Raw genomic sequence first — 21,289 nt, forward strand, 5'->3', positions numbered from 1 at the left:
CTGCTCTACAAATTACCTCTAACATCTGCAGGTTTTTAATACTCTCACCTCTGGTCTGTGTTCTCAAAGGTTAAATGGTTATCAGCAAAACACAGAATGACACTACTAATTGCATCCTAGTTTGCAAATGTATCTGTCGAAATTATTTCACTTTCTTTGTTGGAGACTTTCTGAAAGATCTACTTCCTAAATCCTATGATTGGAACTTGTTTGAGATTTGGGATGCATGGCTAGGCTTAAAAAGGCCCTTGTGGTCATAAACACCTATGAACCTACATTCCTAGCCCTAAAACAAACTCCTACAATTTAACTCCATTCCACTAAACACTCCATCTTTGTTATAGCAATGAAAATATAGCAATCCTTCTCAACACATAGAAGAAAAGACATCCCCACTTTTCCAGAATTTTCTTCATAACTAAAGAGCTTCTCAGTTAGAGTCTAAGTGGAAATGCTTCCTGAACACAGCTATAACTTACAATGGGACACTTAATGTGTGTTATCCCATCATATCTTACTCACATGTTTAGTCAAAAGAAAATTCTTCTTTTTCTTCATTCTTCCTCTCTCCTCCTTTTCCTATTATTCCCTCTCCTGCTCTTTAAACTTCTCTCTCCCTTTACCATTGCTCACCTTCCCATCCAACAATATATTCTGTACTTTCTTTCCATAGCCTTTTGCTTCCTCTCCTCACTCCCACCAGGTATTGTCCAAGCATTGCCCTACTGAAGCTTCTTATTATTAAAATTATTTTCTGCATGTTACATTTTATACATTTTTTAAGCAGCTTGTATGAATGTTCATGCGTATCTAATTGAATCACATAGTCTGTTAATCTTTCTCTTCATCGAAACATTCTTTCAAAACATTTTATATATGTCTACACTTTGCAGTATTTTTGTTTATTGTGAAATCCTAAGGTCAACCTGAAAATTGCCCATTTAGATTAAAGCTTTTCCCTGGTCAATAAACAGACAGGCAAATAATAACTAAATAGGCTGCATTTACATACTAACCAGAGTACTTCACTAGCAATCTTTAAAACCAGTTTGCATGACAGAATGGGATGAGCACAAATTTTCCTCTGTGATAAATGGAGAGAATCTACTTATCTGGGGACATTGTCAGCCCCTCACCAGTTCTGTTTTTTTTTTTTTTTTTTTTTTTTTTTTTATGACTGAGTTTTTCAATTGTCTCCTTGACTGTAAGCAAGTGCCTTCATTGCTCGTTTTCTCTGGTTGCTCCCTACACACGTTGAATTTATCAAGACTTTATCTGGTTCCATGGCTCCTGAATGCACATATTCAGTTATTGCACAAAGTTCCATAAAATTTGGCAGCAGAAGACCACATACAAGTGTTGGGAAAGCAGAATTCACTTACCACTGACTTCTTTATGTCTATGCATGAAAGCTATTTCTAGCATGCATTACCCTGTCCTTCTCTTCATTCTTATATTAGCTAAGAACATAATCACATGACACCAGAAGTTGCCCCATCCTTCCTCCACCTTCACTGCTGATAGATAATGGAAAAGATCTACCAATTGTATTTGATAGTTGTGAGAGGGGGAGGTACACAAGCCAAAACATGTTTGTGTTAAGATTCTTATACTGATTTCCATGATCATTTGTCACATCCTGATAAGTCTGACATGCTTCTATAACACACATGATCCGCATCACTGCAAAGAGTCTTAGGGTTTAGGGTTGAGAGCATCTTGAAGGGATCATGGATAAGCTATCGCCTCAGTTCTGCTCTGGAATCCTTTGTTTTCCTTCTTTCCTTCTCTTAGTCTAAATTCCTATTCCTTTCTTCTATTTTTCTTCCAGGATTTAGTCTACAAACTCTCAATTGGTTGTGCTTTATATCTCAAAGGGAATACATATAAATTCAGTTAATGATTTGTTATCATTTCAAGCTAGTTATCATTCAAATGTCCTTGCATTAATACATTCAGATGTCTCATTAGGGTTGCTGCTATCTGTTATTTGATATTACTGATAAGTGTTTTTTTGATAATCAATGCTGGAATGTTTTTTTTTTTTCAAAATCATTTTTATGTCAAATATGGATAGAAGAACTGTAAAAAAGAAGCCAGAAGAGGCCTAACTCAAGCAAAAAGACGAGTTTCAGAAGGTTACCTCCAGCTGTTTTGTTAATCTAACCAAGCATTTGGAGACATATATATGTAAAGTAGTGACACAAAGGTTGTTGTTGTGTCTTTCGGCTTTTCCCAGCTAGGGGTCGCCACAGCGGAACTCTGGCCTGCTAATGATTGGTAAGTGTTTTTTTGATAATCAATGCTGGAATGTTTTTTTTTTTTCAAAATCATTTTTATGTCAAATATGGATAGAAGAACTGTAAAAAAGAAGCCAGAAGAGGCCTAACTCAAGTAAAAAGACGAGTTTCAGAAGGTTACCTCCAGCTGCTTTGTTAATCTAACCAAGCATTTGGAGACCTATATATGTAAAGTAGTGACACAAAGGTTGTTGTTGTGTCTTTCGGCTTTTCCCAGCTAGGGGTCGCCACAGCGGAACTCTGGTCTCCTAATGATTGGTAAGTGTTTTTTTGATAATCAATGCTGGAATGTTTTTTTTTTTTTCAAAATCATTTTTATGTCAAATATGGATAGAAGAACTGTAAAAAAGAAGCCAGAAGAGGCCTAACTCAAGTAAAAAGACGAGTTTCAGAAGGTTACCTCCAGCTGCTTTGTTAATCTAACCAAGCATTTGGAGACCTATATATGTAAAGTAGTGACACAAAGGTTGTTGTTGTGTCTTTCGGCTTTTCCCAGCTAGGGGTCGCCACAGCGGAACTCTGGTCTGCTAATGATTGGTAGCTGATTTTTACGTGCCGAGTTACCAGCCCTGATGCACAACCTTCAACGGTACAACCTTTATAAAGAGGCAAGCTAGAAATGCAGCATTAAAAAAGGTCGATTTAATAAGGTGCACAAATCACATTAATTCATATATTCATTGAGCCCTGGATGAAATATAGCACCTGGATGTACAATCCAGACATGTTCTCTGTCTGACGGATTTTTATCAATGCACATATTTCCAGGGTGCGTTCCAGTATTTTCAATTCCTTAATATAACACCATTATGCTTTAAGGCATGTTTATATAAAGCATTTGGACATACATTTGTATTTAATTTCACTTAAATGTTCTGCAATACGTTTTTTAAAAGGTCTTGATGTTTTTTTCTACATAAAAGGCATTTGTACAATTTGTTACAATAAACATATACAGCAACATAAAGTAACAAAGGTTGTACATTGTAATTCCTAACTAAAACTATATATTGGTAAAGAAATGTGGAATAATAGAAGATATTGAAGCAATTCCTAGATTCAAACTGATATTAAAAAAAGAACAGGAAGCAGAAAAAGAGTGCAAAATATTTCAAAAGAGAAAGACGTAAGACAAAAATAAAATAGTAGTTTAATGAAAGGGAAGGGAGATGACTTGGGTATTGTATGCAAGTGGACTACATGAAATGCTGTCCATATTAGTGGAATAAGGAAAGCTGCACAATGTCTGATGTACAGAAGCTCAGGCCACCTAATTATTCTATGGTGTATCCAGGTGACCAGGCTGCACAGTGTCTGATGTACAGAAGCTCAGGGCACCTAATTATTCTATGGTGTATCCAGGTGACCAGGCTGCACAGTGTCTGATGTACAGAAGCTCAGGCCACCTAATTATTCTATGGTGTATCCAGGTGACCAGGATTACTTCTTTAATCATGATCATCAAACAATGGTCTTAACAGACTTCCTGGTATGGCTCTTCAATGATTTCCAGCACTCAGGAGGAAATCTGGAGAATGAATAAATGTCTACTGCAAGAGTATAAGGTGGAGCAATATGAAGGTCACCATCTGCATTCCTCAGAGTGTACATTGGACTTGTATAGTGTAGGAACTATGCAAGTGGTGGGCAGTAGTAATTATTTAGTAGTTAACAGCTTAATACATTCAGGAGGAAAGAAGCTCTCCTTTCAATACGCAGCCACTTGCATTTGTTAATAGTAAGTCAGCAATCTCGTTGTAAAAAGATATTTAAATCTTAATAGTTTGTTCTGCCCTTTAAGCGTATGAGTGTTTTGACAGGAATGCAAATCAATTACTTACAGGTAGTATTTTACCTGAGCAATACTATATTTACTGCACTAGTTTGTCTGGCCTACTTTTTTTAAAAGGTGCAACATTTTATAAGCTACTTTAAGCCATATGAAAACATTTTGAGACAGGATTTCAACATGTGGTACAAAAGGCAGTGACTGATCAAGCATTAAGCCAACATATTTTTGTTAAGTTACAATGGTAGTGGTTGCAGGTCAAGATCCATGATCTGTATTGGCATAACTGATGTTAGCTTTAGCTTTACATTAGTCTCAGATAACATTATTGTATATGTTTTAATATTTAATGTTAGTTTATCCAGATCCTGTTCAAAACACATTTAAAGCCATTTTGTAAACAATTTCATTTTGTGATGGTGATGATGATGATGATGAAGATGATGATGAAGATGATGCTCTGGTGATTACATTGTCAGCAGTATAAAAATGATGCCCAAGTTTTGCAGCTCACAAGGGAAGTCATTATTAAATAAACAAAAACACAGGTGACCTAGGTATTATCTTAGCTCATAGCATCAAAAATTTACAGCTGTTACATTAAAATTTCTGTCATATAAGGTCAACACAATTAGTTCATCAAAAAAGCTGGAGGTTGAAAAATCATTAGCAAAAACATGAAAGGATAGCAGAAGCAACTTCTACACAGGTATTAGGGATAAAGAAAGCAGTTACTCACACACACACACACACACACACACACACACACACACACACACACACACACACACACACAGTATCTTGAAGAGCAAGAGATATATTTACATAGTACTTTGCTCAATGTTCTTTTCACTTTTCCATCCATGTGGCGTTAATAGGTTTATTGGTATTTAATAGGTCTGATGTTCAGCAAAGCCATGAGGAGCCTAACCCAATTTCCCAGAGCACTGACTGATTAAATGACTTGCTCAAGGTCAGGCATTAGGTAAATGATGGCCGAGAGAATCAAACCCTGGACAAAGGAAGCAGACTATTAAGAGTTTGTAGCTTTGATTCTCTTTACTGCCAGACCATCCAAATCCAGAATAATTCAGATAAAGATTATCAAACAATATCAATTTAATTGCTCGGTCTGATGGGTTAAGCAGTAATCATTAGGACCAAATGGGGAACAAAGTCAAGTTGCCCCATTAATCTGTGAAATCTCAGAATCAGATACTAAATTGTACTTACCTTCACATCTCTCTTGGGGAACAGTGAAGTTAACTGCTCCTGATAGACTCTTAAATCTAGGTTTGCAAATGCAGCTATAACTTCCATTAGTGTTGTGACATTCTGCATTGCTTGGGCACGTATTATTGCCACTCATTCATCTACATTTGAAATGATAGTGAAAATATAAACACACAAGATAATCTGTAGAATGCAATGCTTATTCATAGTTCAAAGACTTTCTTTCCAAGATATTTCATGGCATTTGCAGGTCTTGTAGTAATAAAGTGACACAGGAAGAAAAACAGTAAAAAACAGGCATATTGCTGTATGGGGTTTGGCTCCAGGTTCATGTTCTATCCACAATATCCATAAATATTGTGCATGATCATGTACGTCTTATGTATGTGGTGAGCCATGTTCACAATCAGAATTGTAGCATAATACATAAACATATATCACTCTACTATTACACAACAGATACAGGGGCCTTAACCTCAGTTGTTGCAGTATGGGACTGCACACCAAATTATGAACAGATTCATTAACCCCGGCACTAAGTCTGCACCAAGTATACTCGTTCTGTGTTCATGAACATTGCTTCTGCTTTCTAGTCAAATAGAAAGATTCAGAGTACACGTAGTCCATACTTTGTGGTAATCTTTATGAATCCCCCTTGATAAGGCTGAAAGAGACTCAATAGGAAAACTAAAATTAGAATGAAAAAGATAAGAGTTATGCTTGTATTGCCTGTTCTCTCAGAAAGGTGTACACTTAGTGTAGGCATTCATGAATCTGGGCATTTCTCTCATCATTCAAGCTGCATTATCTGTCTCTTATGTAACAGCTCATTTGGTTAAAAAAGTCAAACCTTTGGTGCACTCTTCAGGAAGATGTAACTTGTAATTGCTATTTAACTATTTTTTTCTTTATATCTGTTATATGTTAAGATATAAATGTTTTGGAACTATTTGTAGTTCCAAACATATTCTATTAAGACAGAAATGCTAGCATGAATACACCTTCCATTGTGGCTACAGTGAAGTGTCACCATGTTTAGATGAGATCTCTCAACTGTCTTTTTTTGGAGGAACCTTTGTATTTTCAAGCCTGATTTACCCCTTGACAGGATGTCCCTGTTTTTGGAATCATGTACCTCGTTCCAGGCTTGATTTACTGCCTCACAGAAATTCCTGAATCTCCTTTATCAGATGTGATTTTTGTAGCTGTTTAATACAATGAAAAACACAATACATGACAAAGATACTAGTGGTAACAATAATTTAAGAAAAGAGGACACACAACTTAAATCTTCCTTTTTTCTGAACCGAAAATAAAATGGCATTGTGAGGTAGAATTTCAGAATACAGTTAATTAAAGTATACAGATTTTATATTGTATCTTTGATAATCTGCATATCTTTTATTTTAGTATTCTCTGATTTTTAAACATGTATCCCATATTCCTAATGAAAGCATGAAGGATTGTATGCTACTTTTAATCAGATTTGATGCTTTTTAGATATCAGGATGTTTAGCTGGATGGCCCGACATTTTAAGGGCCTTTGTTCCTATTTTCAGTGTCTGCAAGTTGATAGCTAGATGTTTACTATGTAATATATCTGTGTATACATCTGGTTTTCACAGCGCACATAGCACTATATTAAATGATAATGCTACACCTGCTATACATCCAAAGGGTCTTGAGAGTGACAAAGGTAGCAGGAGCTATTGCAGACCATGTTATCACTTACAACGGACAGGGAATGTATTGATAAGTTGTGTGGTTTTGCATGTCTAAGCAAAATAAACAATAATATGGATAATATATCAGTCACATGATGATCTCATCACCAAGTGTGTAATGTATTGGTTCCATGGCTAGTATTATCTGCCTTTGAAACGTTTGTCAGGATACCTGCTCCACTGTATATACTTCAATATCTAGATGAAACCATGGCATCAGGTTTCAGAAATCGTCTGCTATAGCAGTGTGCAACTCAAAAGTTTTTTCCACTTTTTGCCACAACATATCTCTTTTGCATATGATGCAAATTATAAAATCTAACAGTCTGTGACTTCTCAATGGTTTAAGATCTCTAATGTAACTGTGTGAGAATTATTTATGTCATTTGTCCCACAGTGTTGCTTTACACCACATGGCACCAATGACATTGATAAGTGCTTTACTACTTCATGGCAGATACTTAATGTACTCCAAGGAGTCATATGTTTCTGAAATAAGGATGATGGTTGACACCCTAATTTGCATATTTGTCTTGAACCTGAACACATCCAGGTATCCACTGAAGTAAGCACATATGGAGTTATGGAAAGAAGTTTTCAAATATCAAATTTATCTCTTTTGCAGTTTTATGGTGTACCAGTCTGACTAAATTATATGCATTCTTTATAAAGTTCTGCCACTGTTCCTACAATATGTCGTAGTGGTTAATACATCAGACTGAAGCATTAATGTTAAGATGCATGAAAGCTACAGACTGTGATGCTCCTTTGAAACTTTAATTCCTAGTGCAAATACCCATTCCAGTTACATGGCTCACATAATCAAATTACTTCTAACTCCTTAGAGGTAAACTGCATCCACTCTTCTGTAAGACAAACATAACATTTTAAAGCTGTACAATACATGTTCATCAAAGTTCCAACACTGATTTTAGCAAAACTAACATTAATTTGAACTAATGAGCCATGAGACCACAACATTATAGCAACAACCAAAATATAACTTCTCCTGCAGATGTCAGCATTACCTACATGCTCAAAGTCTGAGAGAATTCTGTTTTTGCCATAAGAACTGTAGTAGGCACTGTCCTGAGCTCACACCACTCCAACTAGCAGCGACTGGAATAGAGATGCTGCATCTGCAGATTTTGCAAAAGCTGTAGACTTCTTCAGTGACATGTCTAACATAGTGTATCACAGTTCATGTTTGCACTTACCTAAGTGAATGTCAGTAAACCAATATTGATTTGGAATCTTCATTTGTTGCCTTGAATTCCTCTTGACAAGATGTCTATCATCTTTCTGCAATACATATGATCCTGAGCTTTGCTTTAATCTGTGACTTGTATTCAAAGGCCTGCAGAAATGCAGTCATTCTGCGGCCTAGTATCTTTACAGAAGAAAAATGTTTGTGTTTCTACCATATTATTGCCTCTTTTTCAAATGCCTTTTTTTAATAAGTTATTATTCCTGTGTTCTACTCTCAGGATCTGGTAAAGAAGAAGATACTGTGGGCTGTTATCTAATCCTTCTCCTAATCAGACATATAAAGAAGACAGGGCTGCAGACTGTAGAAGAATGTTTCAGTTTTCTAGCAATGCTAATGAATTAGCATTTGGTCTGAAGACTCAATGGTTTACAATTTAATAACATGTCCAGCTTTCCCATTTCTCTTGATATACTTTTACCCAGACACCAACTGGCCATAAAGCATTCCCCCATTAAACATGAGCCCATTCATTGCCATACATGGGAAGAACCATTAAGGTTAAAGTAATCTGAAGGGGATGTCATTCAGGCAGCCATGATGGTTCTTCTTGTCCTCAACAGCATTCTGACAATCAGGGTATTTTTTTTTATATATGGGCTAACCTAGAAGGGATCAGTGTATACTAATATGGAATACACTAGATACAATTAACTACATTTGAAATTCTCTATAGAAATTTGTTTGTGTCTGTAACGTGTTAGGGTATAGCATTGTGGTAGTTATTTCATTAGTGTCACCTGACCAGTTTCCAGTTACAACTGTTAATTTCAATGCAAATTTGGGCAGCAGGAAGGAACTGAATAAGTAGGAATAACTGAAATGGGATGCAGCTATATTATGGCAGGCATATGGCTGCTTAACCCTGATCCAACAACAGCTGGAGAAAGTCACTTTCATCTTCAATTTGCTGAATACCCACTGAGTATGTTTACATTATTCATTTTATGCACCACAGATATCTGATTTTGAGCAAATCCTACTATTAATGATAGCTGTCACAACAACATATTTGAAATAGTTTTCTTAGGCTCACACGAGCCCTACCACATGAGATACATAATTGTTTAACTGTGCTCAAATATCAAGGGGATCAGACAGAGTCATCCACAGAGTTCTCCTTTGCCAACTAAATACATCTTCTTTATAGTTTGTATACTTCAGTTGCCTGTTTACATGGATGAGTAAATACATAAATAATGTCAAGATTAATGTATTTTAGCTTGCTGCTGACAGAAACATGCACTGCAGCCAATTGCCATCCAGCCCCATAGAAACAGACATCCAAAAACAAATATACCCATCATGTACATCAACTTTAAAAAAAACATACACCTTTGATGTCTGATTTTGGTCAAATGAATGAATATATAAATAATAGCCACAATAATATTTTTAAGCTTCTTTCTGTCAAATGCAGAAAGTGAACCTGTAAGAACACCCCACATACAGAGGCAGATACCATCTCTATCTGTCTCTCTCTCTCTCACACACACACACACACACACACACACACACACACACACACACACACACACACACACACACACACATGTTTACCTACCAAGTTGAGACACTTTTTTAATATGTACATGTCAGGTATCTGATTGTGATCATATTAATATGTTTCAGCTTGTTACTATCACATACAATGTAACTTATTAAACATACACACAGTCTTATACACACACACACACACACACACACACACATACACACACACACACACACACACACACACACACACACACACACACACACACATAAAAACACAGTCATACACACACACACACACACACACACGCACACGCACACACGCACACACAAACACAAACACGTGTAGATACACACACACACACACACACACACACACACACACACACACACACACACACACACACACACACACACACACACACACAAAGATTTGCCTACCAGTTACAGTCATAGTTGACTGTGTACACTTGAGATTCCTGATTATGATCAAATGAGTAGCATCAATGACATATTTCCAGTCTTTGCTTTTATACACATAGTCTGCAACCCATTGCAACCCTCTTGCATACATACATGCACACCCCGACACACAGATTTTTTCCAACAAGTACTACTGACTGTATAAACTTATATCTGTCTGTAATCCAATGAGTAAATACATAAATAGCCATAGTGACATATTTCTACTTGCTCCTGTCAGATACATGGAGCACAATGCATTACAAATGACCACACATATATGACTACTTATTATACCTACTTTATTGGCTGGATACACCTCAAATTTGTGCCTGTGATTCATCCATTCATTCATTCATTCCTAAGATTGGAACCAGTTGTTTGGGATTTGGGAACTTATGCATACAGTGCCCTAACTTTTGATCAACATTTGTCCATTGTCTTAAGAAAGTCCTTCTGTCTTGCACAACCCATAACTCTCACGGTTTCCTCGTTGAAAGAGTCTGTCATGCATTCTGTATTACAAATTTTTTAACCTGATATCGATGATAAATAGTACTGAATCATATCAATTCATGAAAAGAAGCTTTATATAAGTATAAAGTAACATATTTTAACCATCCTGTGACCTTCCCAGTATAAGTTGTTAATAAGCTGTTAACAGGTGCCCTACATTTTTCCCATTTGTTCCACATTATGAGAGGCAGTGTTTTTCATTTTGGAGATGGAAGTTTGAAAGCTATAGCATAGCCATCAAAGGGATTGTGTCTAGTTCTGGTGATGTCATTGCCCCTTTACACAGTGTTTAATATAAGAAGGGATTGTGTCTAGTTCTAGATATGCCATCCCCCCCCCCTTTATTCAGCCTTTACTATATCAGCCATTGAGTATAATGCCCCCTTAGGCTTTAATCTGTCAAGAGGCATGCAACAACTGGAACACCCACATAGATACCTTACTAGAAGGATACAAGGCCTAAAAATGCCCTTCATGGAGTGATTAAAGCCCTCTCACTAGGCTTGGTATCCTACAGTCTGCTAAGAGATAACCTGTGTCTGGTTTACAAGGCATCATGTGTCCCATAATGATGGCTTTACTGCATATTGGCAAGTCAAATGGCATCAGAAACACTCAATCCAATGATATAAGCCTCTTCTGCAACATCATCAGATTGGTTTGCAGGGACAGATTTATCTCACAGTTGATACCACTGTCCACTGTCCACTGTCCTAGACATACTATCCATCCATGTTAAACAAAGCTCATCCTGGTCCATACTCATGTGTAAGCTGGGTCTGTGGATGGGAAAGAGAAAATTTACCCCAGGACTGCCCTTGTACTACTACTAATGGACAAATGCAACTCCTAAATCTCATGCATGTGTCCACTCAAATTATCTATGGTCTGATCCCAGTTATTGTCACTAGGGATACGATATAATTATTAACCAGCCAAAATAACACCAAATGGGATAAGTTAATTCAAGCACCAAAAGAAAAATTGGCTAGGCTTAAAATGACCTATGAACTTACGAATAAATAAATAAATATATACATAAACAATCACCTTAACACATGCAGTGCAACTCTAGCAAGCCAAACACAGGTGCAAATACACACACACACACACACACACACACACACACACACACACACACACACACACACACACACACACACACACACACACACACACACACACACACACACACACACACACACACACACACACACACACACACACACACACACACACACACACACACACACACACACAATTTTGACTTACATTACTTAACTATTAAAAGATACTTGCCATCCTACAGAATGGAGATGGCCATCAACAGCAGGCAGAGGAGCAGGATCAGTGTCACACAGCACAATACTTTATTATTTTTTTTAAAAATTGTTAATGAAAAAAAACATGCCTTCCTTGGTCTGAATTAGTCCATCTATGAGTACAGATTACTTTCACTTTAATCTCAAGCTGCCTCAGGTCAAAGGCACATTGGGATCGTCTGTTGTAAGTATGTACTGGGAAGATCTGTAGAGAAATAAGGAATAATTTTTCCTCATGGAACAGGCAAAAGTATTATTTGTGGGTTTACTATTTCTTGAAGATTATTTTTTTTTTGATTTACTAATTTTTCAAACCTTTGTGATTTTTTTGTGTAACTTTGGAGAGAAATGCAAGATCTTCAGTGTCTGCTTCTAACTGCCGTTTTTTTCTGTGGGTAATATAGAATTAAAACAGACAAGCTGCTTGTTTTATTCAGACAGCTTGAATGTTTTCAAATATTTTATATCCTTTTCCTGACAAACACGTATATTTATTTTAATATTTTCTTTTGGGTCGTCTTCTTTTTGTGTGGGCCTGTGAATAATTAATATATTGTACTTTGTTGTTATACTTCTTTTTCAATTCATGCCATGGCTGTGGGCATTATGTTCCATCTATGACAATATATCCTTAATTAGGTTTACTTCAAATTTGCCATTAATTAAGTGACTCTAAACCTGCATATATGCAAGGACGACCACATATAGCATGTTTGCATTAAACATATATGCCTGTAATATGTTTTAGTCATTGTGGGTTTTGGTTATAGCTAGCATGTTTAATCCTGGTAACAAAGCAATTCCTCATTAACAACATACTTATGTAGTGTCACTGAAACCACTTCAAAAACAGGTAAATAAGGACTTAGTAAATTTTCTATTATTGGCACATAGAGTTCAGCTTCTACTACCCTTGTGTGTAAAAGTGGGTACATTCAGCTTATATATGATGTAAACTGACATGTAAAAATAACAGCCAGTTCTGATAACACAGACTGCAGAAGGATTATAGTACAGGGTTGAGGCTGGTTAAATGGTAATGCAGGTGACACGTTGTACCTTAATTTGCTAAAACACACTGTGTGTGATTTATTTATTAAGGCCGTAAACAGCTGTTAAATCAATATATATTCAATGTTTTCAATTATTGTCTGGACTGTACTATTGCAGATGAAATACTTGCAAACATGAGGCTACAGAAGAAAATCTTCAACCATATAAAGCAGAAAGTTGATTATTACACTTATGTTTACTTCGCTTTCATCCGCATATCCATTAGGCTTATAACTCAGGCAAAATAAATGAAAATGGACTAGTTCAAACTGAAAGGTCACACTTCTGCTTAATTTATTGTGTTCATTGCAACTTTGTTGAGAGACTAATTAGGTGCCATAGTTAGATTCTTAATAGCAGAATGATATTAGTTACAACCATGACTAATTACCTTCAGTTCTTTAGTCTGTTATAACACTCAAACAAATATTAGATTATACTTACCTTCACACCTGTCACGTGGACTTGTGAAATTCACTGCTCCTGAGAGAGTCTTAAATCCAGATTTGCATAAGCAATAGTAACTTCCAATGGTGTTGTGACATAATGCATTGCTTGGACATGTACTCTTGTCACTGCATTCATCAATATCTGAAATGACAATGAAATATAAAGTTAAGAGGTATTCTTTAGAATGCAATGTTTACTCATTTTTTAAAAATGCTTTTTTGTATGATATTTTATGGTGTTTATAGGTCTGGGTATGAAAATGTGGCAAAGAAGAACAGATAAATTCCTACAGAGTCCTCCACATATTTTACATCCTGACTTATGTTCTGTCCACCTTGTCCATAAATAATGTGCATTATCATATACAAAGGAATGTATGTGGTAGAACATGTACACTATCAGAATTGTACATGATTCCATCCATCCATTCCACTTCCATCCATCCAATCACAACTCCTTTTTCACATTTTTTGCACATGAGGTTAGAGTGATACTTCAACAGTCACAATCATCTTGAGCCAAAGTTCATATTGCTGGGGGCCTAGCCCCGCCACAGTTGTAATTCCATACCACACACACACACACACACACACACACACACACACACACACGCACGCACACGCGCACATGCACACACGCACACATATTGCCACTTTAGAGTGCCCAATCCATCTACTACATGTCTTTGTAATGTGGTAGGAAAATGAAGCATCCAGAGGATACCCATACAAACACAGTGGTAACATTCAGACTCCACATAAAAGGCACCCCAGCTCAGAAATGTGCAAGAAAATCTCTTGCTGTGAGGTGACAATGCTACCCACTGCACCACTATACCACCCCATAATTCATAACCCCACATCACCCCAATGTTACAGAGCACACTCTGGGAACATAACATCAGTTATAGCAGTCTCAGAGTGCACGATACATTTGTAACTTCACTCAAGCTCCTCTATCACAGCAGTGTGAGACTCAGAAAATGTTTTGAAATTTCTCCCCAAAACAGTAAAGCTGAACTCTTGCATATAATGCAAATAAGAAAATGTGCCTGTGTGTGGGTTCTCAATAGTGCATACTCTCTAATGTTTCTTTCTCCAGGACGCAAGCTGTTAAATAAGTCCAATCTCCTCAGAGCTCTTTAGACGATGCAGTTCAGGATTGCTATTTAAGTAGATTTCATTTATATCTGTCATGTTAATTATACACATTTTATAACTATTTGTGATTCACAATTATATAATATGAAGGACAAATACACCAGAATAAATTATCAATCTATTATGAATTACAGTGAAGTATTACCATGTTTAGTTCACAAAGCATCTGTCTCTACATCTATTGTGCACAGTGCACACAGGACTATATTAAGTGATAATGCTATACCTGCTACAAACCCCAATGGTCCTGAGAGTAGGAAGGCAAGAGATGTTACTGGATACCACAATATCTCTTGCAGTTAAGAGGGAATGTAATGATAAGGAGTGTCCTGTATATGTTCATTTAAGGTAGGCAGTGACAGAGATTATTTAACAGATGCATGACACCACCATCTCCAGTATGTTATGCATTTAACTTTTACAGGGATATGCACAGTGTCTAATGACTGAGTTGGTTGCATAACTAACAAACAAACTGTTTAATGGTTAGCACTTTCATCTGCCACTAATAAGTAAACTTCCTCAGACAAGGAAAATAGGAAATTACATATTTTAAATAGTAAAAAAATGCATTACATCACTTCCCATCTCTGTTAAAAGGACAAAATACTTTTAAATATATGTATAAAAGAAGTATATGTATATATATATATATATATATATATATATATATATATATATATATATATATAAAGTTTAAATATTTATATGCATATATAGCTATGTAAACCTATAAATAAAAATCATCTTTCTAAAGATTTAAGTTTTAAAAGACATTTCACATTACAGTTGTCATTTAATCCTGGGTAGCTGAAAGCATTCAAAACCAGCTGCCAGTTGAGTTCCTTTTCTTCCAACAGCAATGACCAAGGGCCACCCCGAATGTCTGTGAGAAGATCTTCTATAACCACAAATGAAAAAGTGTGCCCTGAGTTGCTACTGACATGTCTGGCTAAGGAGTTAGTAGGATTTTGTTTCTCTATATTGTATATGTGCTCATAAATAAATGCATTGTTTTAGCTGTCTCTTCATCTTAACAACAAAAAACATTCGCATTTATCACACAAAGCTAAGTATACCAGTCCTTTGTTTTTACAGTTGAACCTACTTGTTATGTTCAAATGATGTTTGTTAGCAGTTATTCTTTTACCAACTTTAATGTACTTGCAAAAATGGCATCTGCCACATTTATACATCCTGGGACTGTTAACATGTTTTTTATTAGGTCTTTCAAGTAAGGCTTTCAAGTTACAGCCTCTTTTAAAAGTTACCTGTGGTCTCTCACCCAACTTTAGACAAATAGAAGTAACAGCCAGAATCAAGTCCCAATTTTTCATAATAATCCCTTTCAAAGTGAGTGCATTGACAGAAAAAGGGGTAATACAAGTTGTATTAAAGTCAACAGATACATTTACAGAAATTTACTAGAAAAGCTCACCAGACTCTGCTACACTTTGCTGTGAAGGAAAGGTTAGTTTGCTTTTTATTTGTTGTATTTTGTATTGCTTTATTGCCTTTTTATATTCTGAATACTGTTATTTGTTTTCTTTACCTTGTGTTTTACTTGTATTCTGCTTTTAACTGCATATTAAAACTTCAAAAGAGACCACAGCTCTGTCTCTTGTGAGTCAGGCAGAAATTAGAACTGATCAATTAAGGACTCATACATAAGATAGAAGAGGTCACTTAAGGTTAATCATTTGTGAACTGAGGGGGTTGAGCTAGGAACTTAAGCTTCTATTTAAGGGGTAAAATAAAACATTTCAGAACTTTACTAGAAAAGCTCACCAGACTCTACCACACTTTGCTGCAAAGGAAAGGTTAGTTTGCTTTTTATTTGTTGTATTTTGTATTACTTTATTTCCTTTTTATATTTTGAATTCTAGGATTGGTTTTCTTTACCTTGTGTTTTACTTGTATTCTGCTTTTAACTGCATATTAAAACTTCAAAAGAGACCAGAGCTCTGTCTCTTGAGATTCAGGCAGAATACCGCTGTCTTTCTAGTTGCCTGCCTCTTATGTTAATTTGACCATATATCTCATTTCCTCTCTGCTTTCACTGGCCTGTGTAAATCAGCACAAAATTATCATTTTGTGAAATCACTCCCCTTCAACTATTTAAATTTATTGGCCATCATACTGTATTCCATAGTACCAGAATAGAAAAGTGACCACCCCCTTTCAATCTATCTTGCTGTTTTAAAAATAGTGACTCTCCACTAAAACTTAACTTTTTAGACAGGTAAAACTTAAGTTACCTACTTTCACATCTAATTTATCTAGTGCACACTGCAGTGTTTAGGATAAACCATTTTTTTCATCTTACCTTTAAGCATCCCTGTGACTAGCACTTGCTCTAATACCTGCAAGAAAACACTAGGAAGCCTTAAACTGATTTAAGCAATCAACTCTCCTTGTTAAAAATGAGAAATTAATTGTAGGCACTAAACAGCCTATAATTACAAAGTGCCTTGCTAAGGCAAGGGAAAATAGCTCCTGTACTTTACAAAAAAAGCACCAAACCAGGCATGTCCAAGGGTCAGCTTCCGGTGAATCTGGGCATACTGGGGCAATCCAGCAATTGCCTCATGTACACAGACAACCCTCTCCTCCTACAACCTAACACTACAACCTGTGAGAGATGCACTTACATAGCCAAACTGGAAGCAAAGCTCTCTCCACCCAGGATTGTGCTAGACAGTCAAGAGGAGAAGGTTAACACCTGCACTACATCTCAAGCAATTCATAGCCCTTCTAAACCCACACCACCAACACCCACACATAGCAACATTAAATCCACATATGTGGAGGCCCTTAACTGTAACCTGCCCAAGCAAAAAGGACCTCCGAAGCTGAAATGCAAACAAACACCAATCACAACCAAAGTGTCACATAGCTCACAACACCAGTGTGCCACCCAGCAACAGCCCCTAAGGCCAGACAACGTACCTAACACTTTAATCATAGGTGACTCTATAGTCAGGCACACTGATGTCCCACTCATCAAGCTGAACAAGGAGAAAATAACAGTCAGCTGCCTGTCTGGTGCCAGGATCTGCCACGTAACGCATGCACTCAAGTCACTCCACAACAAGTACAAATATGACGCTGTCATTGTCCATGTTGGAGTAAATGACTTGAGATCCACCTCCCTGGACTACATGAAAAGAGACATGGAAGAGCTCTTGGATCATGTGGCCCAGGCAGGTATGACCCTAGCCCTGAGTAGCATCCTGTCTTTGCCCAGAATGATACCACAATATAAGGACAAAATGATTGACTTCAACAATTGGCTAAGCTTCTGGTGTCATTCAAAGTAGATCCACTATCTGTCTGCCTGGGACAACATGATTGACAGACCACAATGCTTTGACAAAGATGGTCTGCACCTGTCACCCCTGGGATTCAGGTTACTGGCTAAAGCTCTTGCCAACCTTCTAGTGCCTTTTTTAGGCAAAGTTCAAAGGACAAAACCAACACCATAACAGGTACAAGCATGCCAATTCTGAAGGCAATGCTACTCAATGCTAGAAGTCTAAACCTCATAATGCACTCTCTCGAGGTACTCCTAAAAATGGAGAACATCGATATCTGTGCAGTAACTGAGACCTGGTTCAAGGCTCCAGAGAGCACTCCTGCAATACCAAGCTACAACTCTTACCACACTTTTCGGCCACCAAACCAGGACCAAAACACTAAAGGTGGAGGAGTGTCCATATTCACCAAGGATATTCACACCAGCAGGCTAGTTGCCGAACACAATGCGTCTGAAATTCTCTAGGTGCAATTAATACTAGATAAGACTGCAATCCAAATTGTAGCTTGCTACAGATCCCCACCATGCTCTAAGATTCTCACTATAACTTTCTAAACATATTGGAAAATATTAAGATACAACTAAACACCCTAATACTGGGTGATTTCAACTACCCTGCCATTAACTGGGAAAACTACTCGTGTACCATCACCTTTGCCCAACGGTTCTTGGAATTCATAAATTCCAACACCCTGGATCAATTAATCCATAGTCCCACCAGGGTCTCCAATATCCTAGACCTGGCCATTACCAACATGGGAAATCGATGTTCCACAACTATGGTCACCCCCTCGTTGGTCAGGTCTGCCCATAAGCTAATCACCATTAACATCCACATCCCACCCCTACCCCCCAGTAAGGAAACCTCCATAAAAAACTTCTCCAAAGCCAACTTCATGCTACTCAAGTCAGAAGTGACAAACTTCATGACACCTATGCAGATGGGAACTGAAAGTTCAACTGCTGAATCCTACACTAAGGCACTGTGCAAGCACATTCACTCATGTATGAACCGTGCCATCCCAAATAGAATCAAGATGCTCTCCTCCAAAAAAGGAAGCCAATCTAGTGGTCCACTGCCACAAACAAATTTTACAACAAAAGAAAGAAACTGTTGCAGAAATGAGGAAAATCGCAGGATGCAAAAAAAAACCCTTACCAGAATCAGTAAGAAGCTGAGATCCCTCATAAATTCCTCCAAAGCTAGTTATGAAAATAAAATTGCCAAAGATTCCAAAGACAACCATAAGGCATTGTATAACTATGTCAAGAATCTAAATGGCAATGCTCAGATCTGCTCTGAGCTACAACAGAATGGCATTAAATATATAGATCCCAAGGATATTGCCAATATCCTGGTAGATCATTTCAGTGCCAACTTCACCCCCCTCTTACCCCCTAAATGGTCTATCTGAATACGAGAAGATTGCCAAATTCTGGTAATAACAGCCACACAGGTAAAAAATGCACTCTTTAAAGCTAAGAGTACAGCATCCATGGGACCAGATGACATTCCGGGCTGTGTATTACATGAACTACAAAATGAACTGGCACCTCACCTAAGTGTCATGTTTAATCATAGCTTCACCTCAGGCTTCATGCCCACTGAGTGGCGCACAGCTACAGTTATCCCACTCCACAAGGGGATCCACCTTTGATCCCGGGAACTACCTCCCCTTCAGTCTGACAAGCCTGATCTGCAAGGCCATGGAATGTATTATCATGGAGCTTATAAACAAAGACATTGGCAACCTTCAAACACTGGACCCCACCCAGTTTGGGCTTGTGAAGGGGCAATCTTGTCTCCTGAACCTGCCTGACTTCTTCAAATCAGTCTCCAGAGCCATGGACAAGGGTAAGGCATTCCACACAGCCTATCTGGACCTCGCCAAGGCCTTTGACACCATTCCCCACTCTGGAATCATTGACAGACTTACTAAGCTGGGGATTAATCCCTACATCTCTCGATGGGTTGCCAACTGGCTTACTGACAGAACCCACACTGTAAAAGTAGCCGACTCCAAATTCATCTCCAGACAAGTGGCAGGTGGAGCACCTCAGGGTTCAGTCCTGGGACCTCTCTTGTTTGGCATCTACTTCTCTGAACTACAGGCCAACACTAAGGGACTCTTGCTAACAAAGTTTGCAGATGACTGCAAACTGGGAGCCATTATTTAATCCCCAAATTATGTGGATACTCTATAAAAAGGCCTTACAGAAACAGATGCTTGGTGCCAGAGCCATGGGCTCAAGCTCAATGCCAAGAAATGTATAGTTATTCCCTTTGGGAAAAAGCATGTTCCCATGAATTACCACATAGGTGGCAATACACTAAACAATGAAAGTGTGACAAGAGACTTGGGGACACAGGTGGACAGTGGTCTCTCCTTTGGCAACCACATCGCCACAACAGTCAGGAAATCCTTCTATGTGGCACACCTCATCACTAGGGGCTTTTCATCCAGAAAAAAGGAGATCATTGTCCCACTGTACTCATCCCTCATTAGACCCATTCTAGAATACAACGCCCTATTTGATATGTACCTCTCAAGATATCTGCAACAACTGGAATGGCTGCAGAAATACCTCAGTAAAAGAATCACAGGCCTAAAGCAGATGCCCTATGCTGACTGCTTTAAAAAACTCCAGCTATACTCTGTCACATATTGTCTACTCAGAGGCAATCTCTGCTTAACATACAAGGCCATGTCAAACCCAGAGCTGTTGGACATGCTACACTTAAAGAAATCCCAATCACTCAGAGCCACACACTCCAGTGATCTAAACCTTGTCATCACAATAAACAAAACATGCTGGAGGGATAGGTCCCTGACCCAGAGACTACCCAGACTCTGGAATAGACTGCCCATACATGTCAAGCCGAGCACCTCTTTGGCCCTCTTCAAAAGGAACCTTGACAATTGGATGGGAGAAAGGAAATTCATCCCGGGGATCACATTAGTCACCCTGCTAGACAGGGGTCCAGGGAAGTAAATAGTGTGGGAAGAAATAGCCAGGGAATTGTTATGGCTAGGCTTGTATAGGCCCTAGGGCCAATAGTCTAGTACCAACCTATGAACCTACAGTGACTTCTTCAGCTGTTGAGAGAAAATTATTAGTTGCACCTTCTGACTTCAAACTACTACCCAAGATTGGTTTAATGACTCCTTCCCTTCTTTTATGTGCAACTTCTATCATTAAAT

General features: G+C 37.7%; 1 protein-coding gene across 1 annotated transcript in view; it reads right to left on the minus strand.

Moving 5' to 3' along the window:
- The window catches only part of LOC122810707 (adhesion G protein-coupled receptor E1-like), a 160,980-nt gene that overhangs the window by 102,595 nt on the left and 37,096 nt on the right, over window positions 1–21,289 (minus strand). The window contains exon 2 of the mRNA XM_044082271.1: window positions 13,605–13,751. Within this exon, the coding sequence (XP_043938206.1) occupies window positions 13,605–13,751 (147 nt within the window). The remainder of the gene's footprint in view (window positions 1–13,604; window positions 13,752–21,289) is intronic.

The sequence above is a fragment of the Protopterus annectens genome, chromosome 9.part0 (genome assembly GCF_019279795.1).
Source record: "Protopterus annectens isolate FY-2018-M chromosome 9.part0, PAN1.0, whole genome shotgun sequence".
Taxonomy (NCBI): Eukaryota; Metazoa; Chordata; order Ceratodontiformes; family Protopteridae; genus Protopterus; species Protopterus annectens.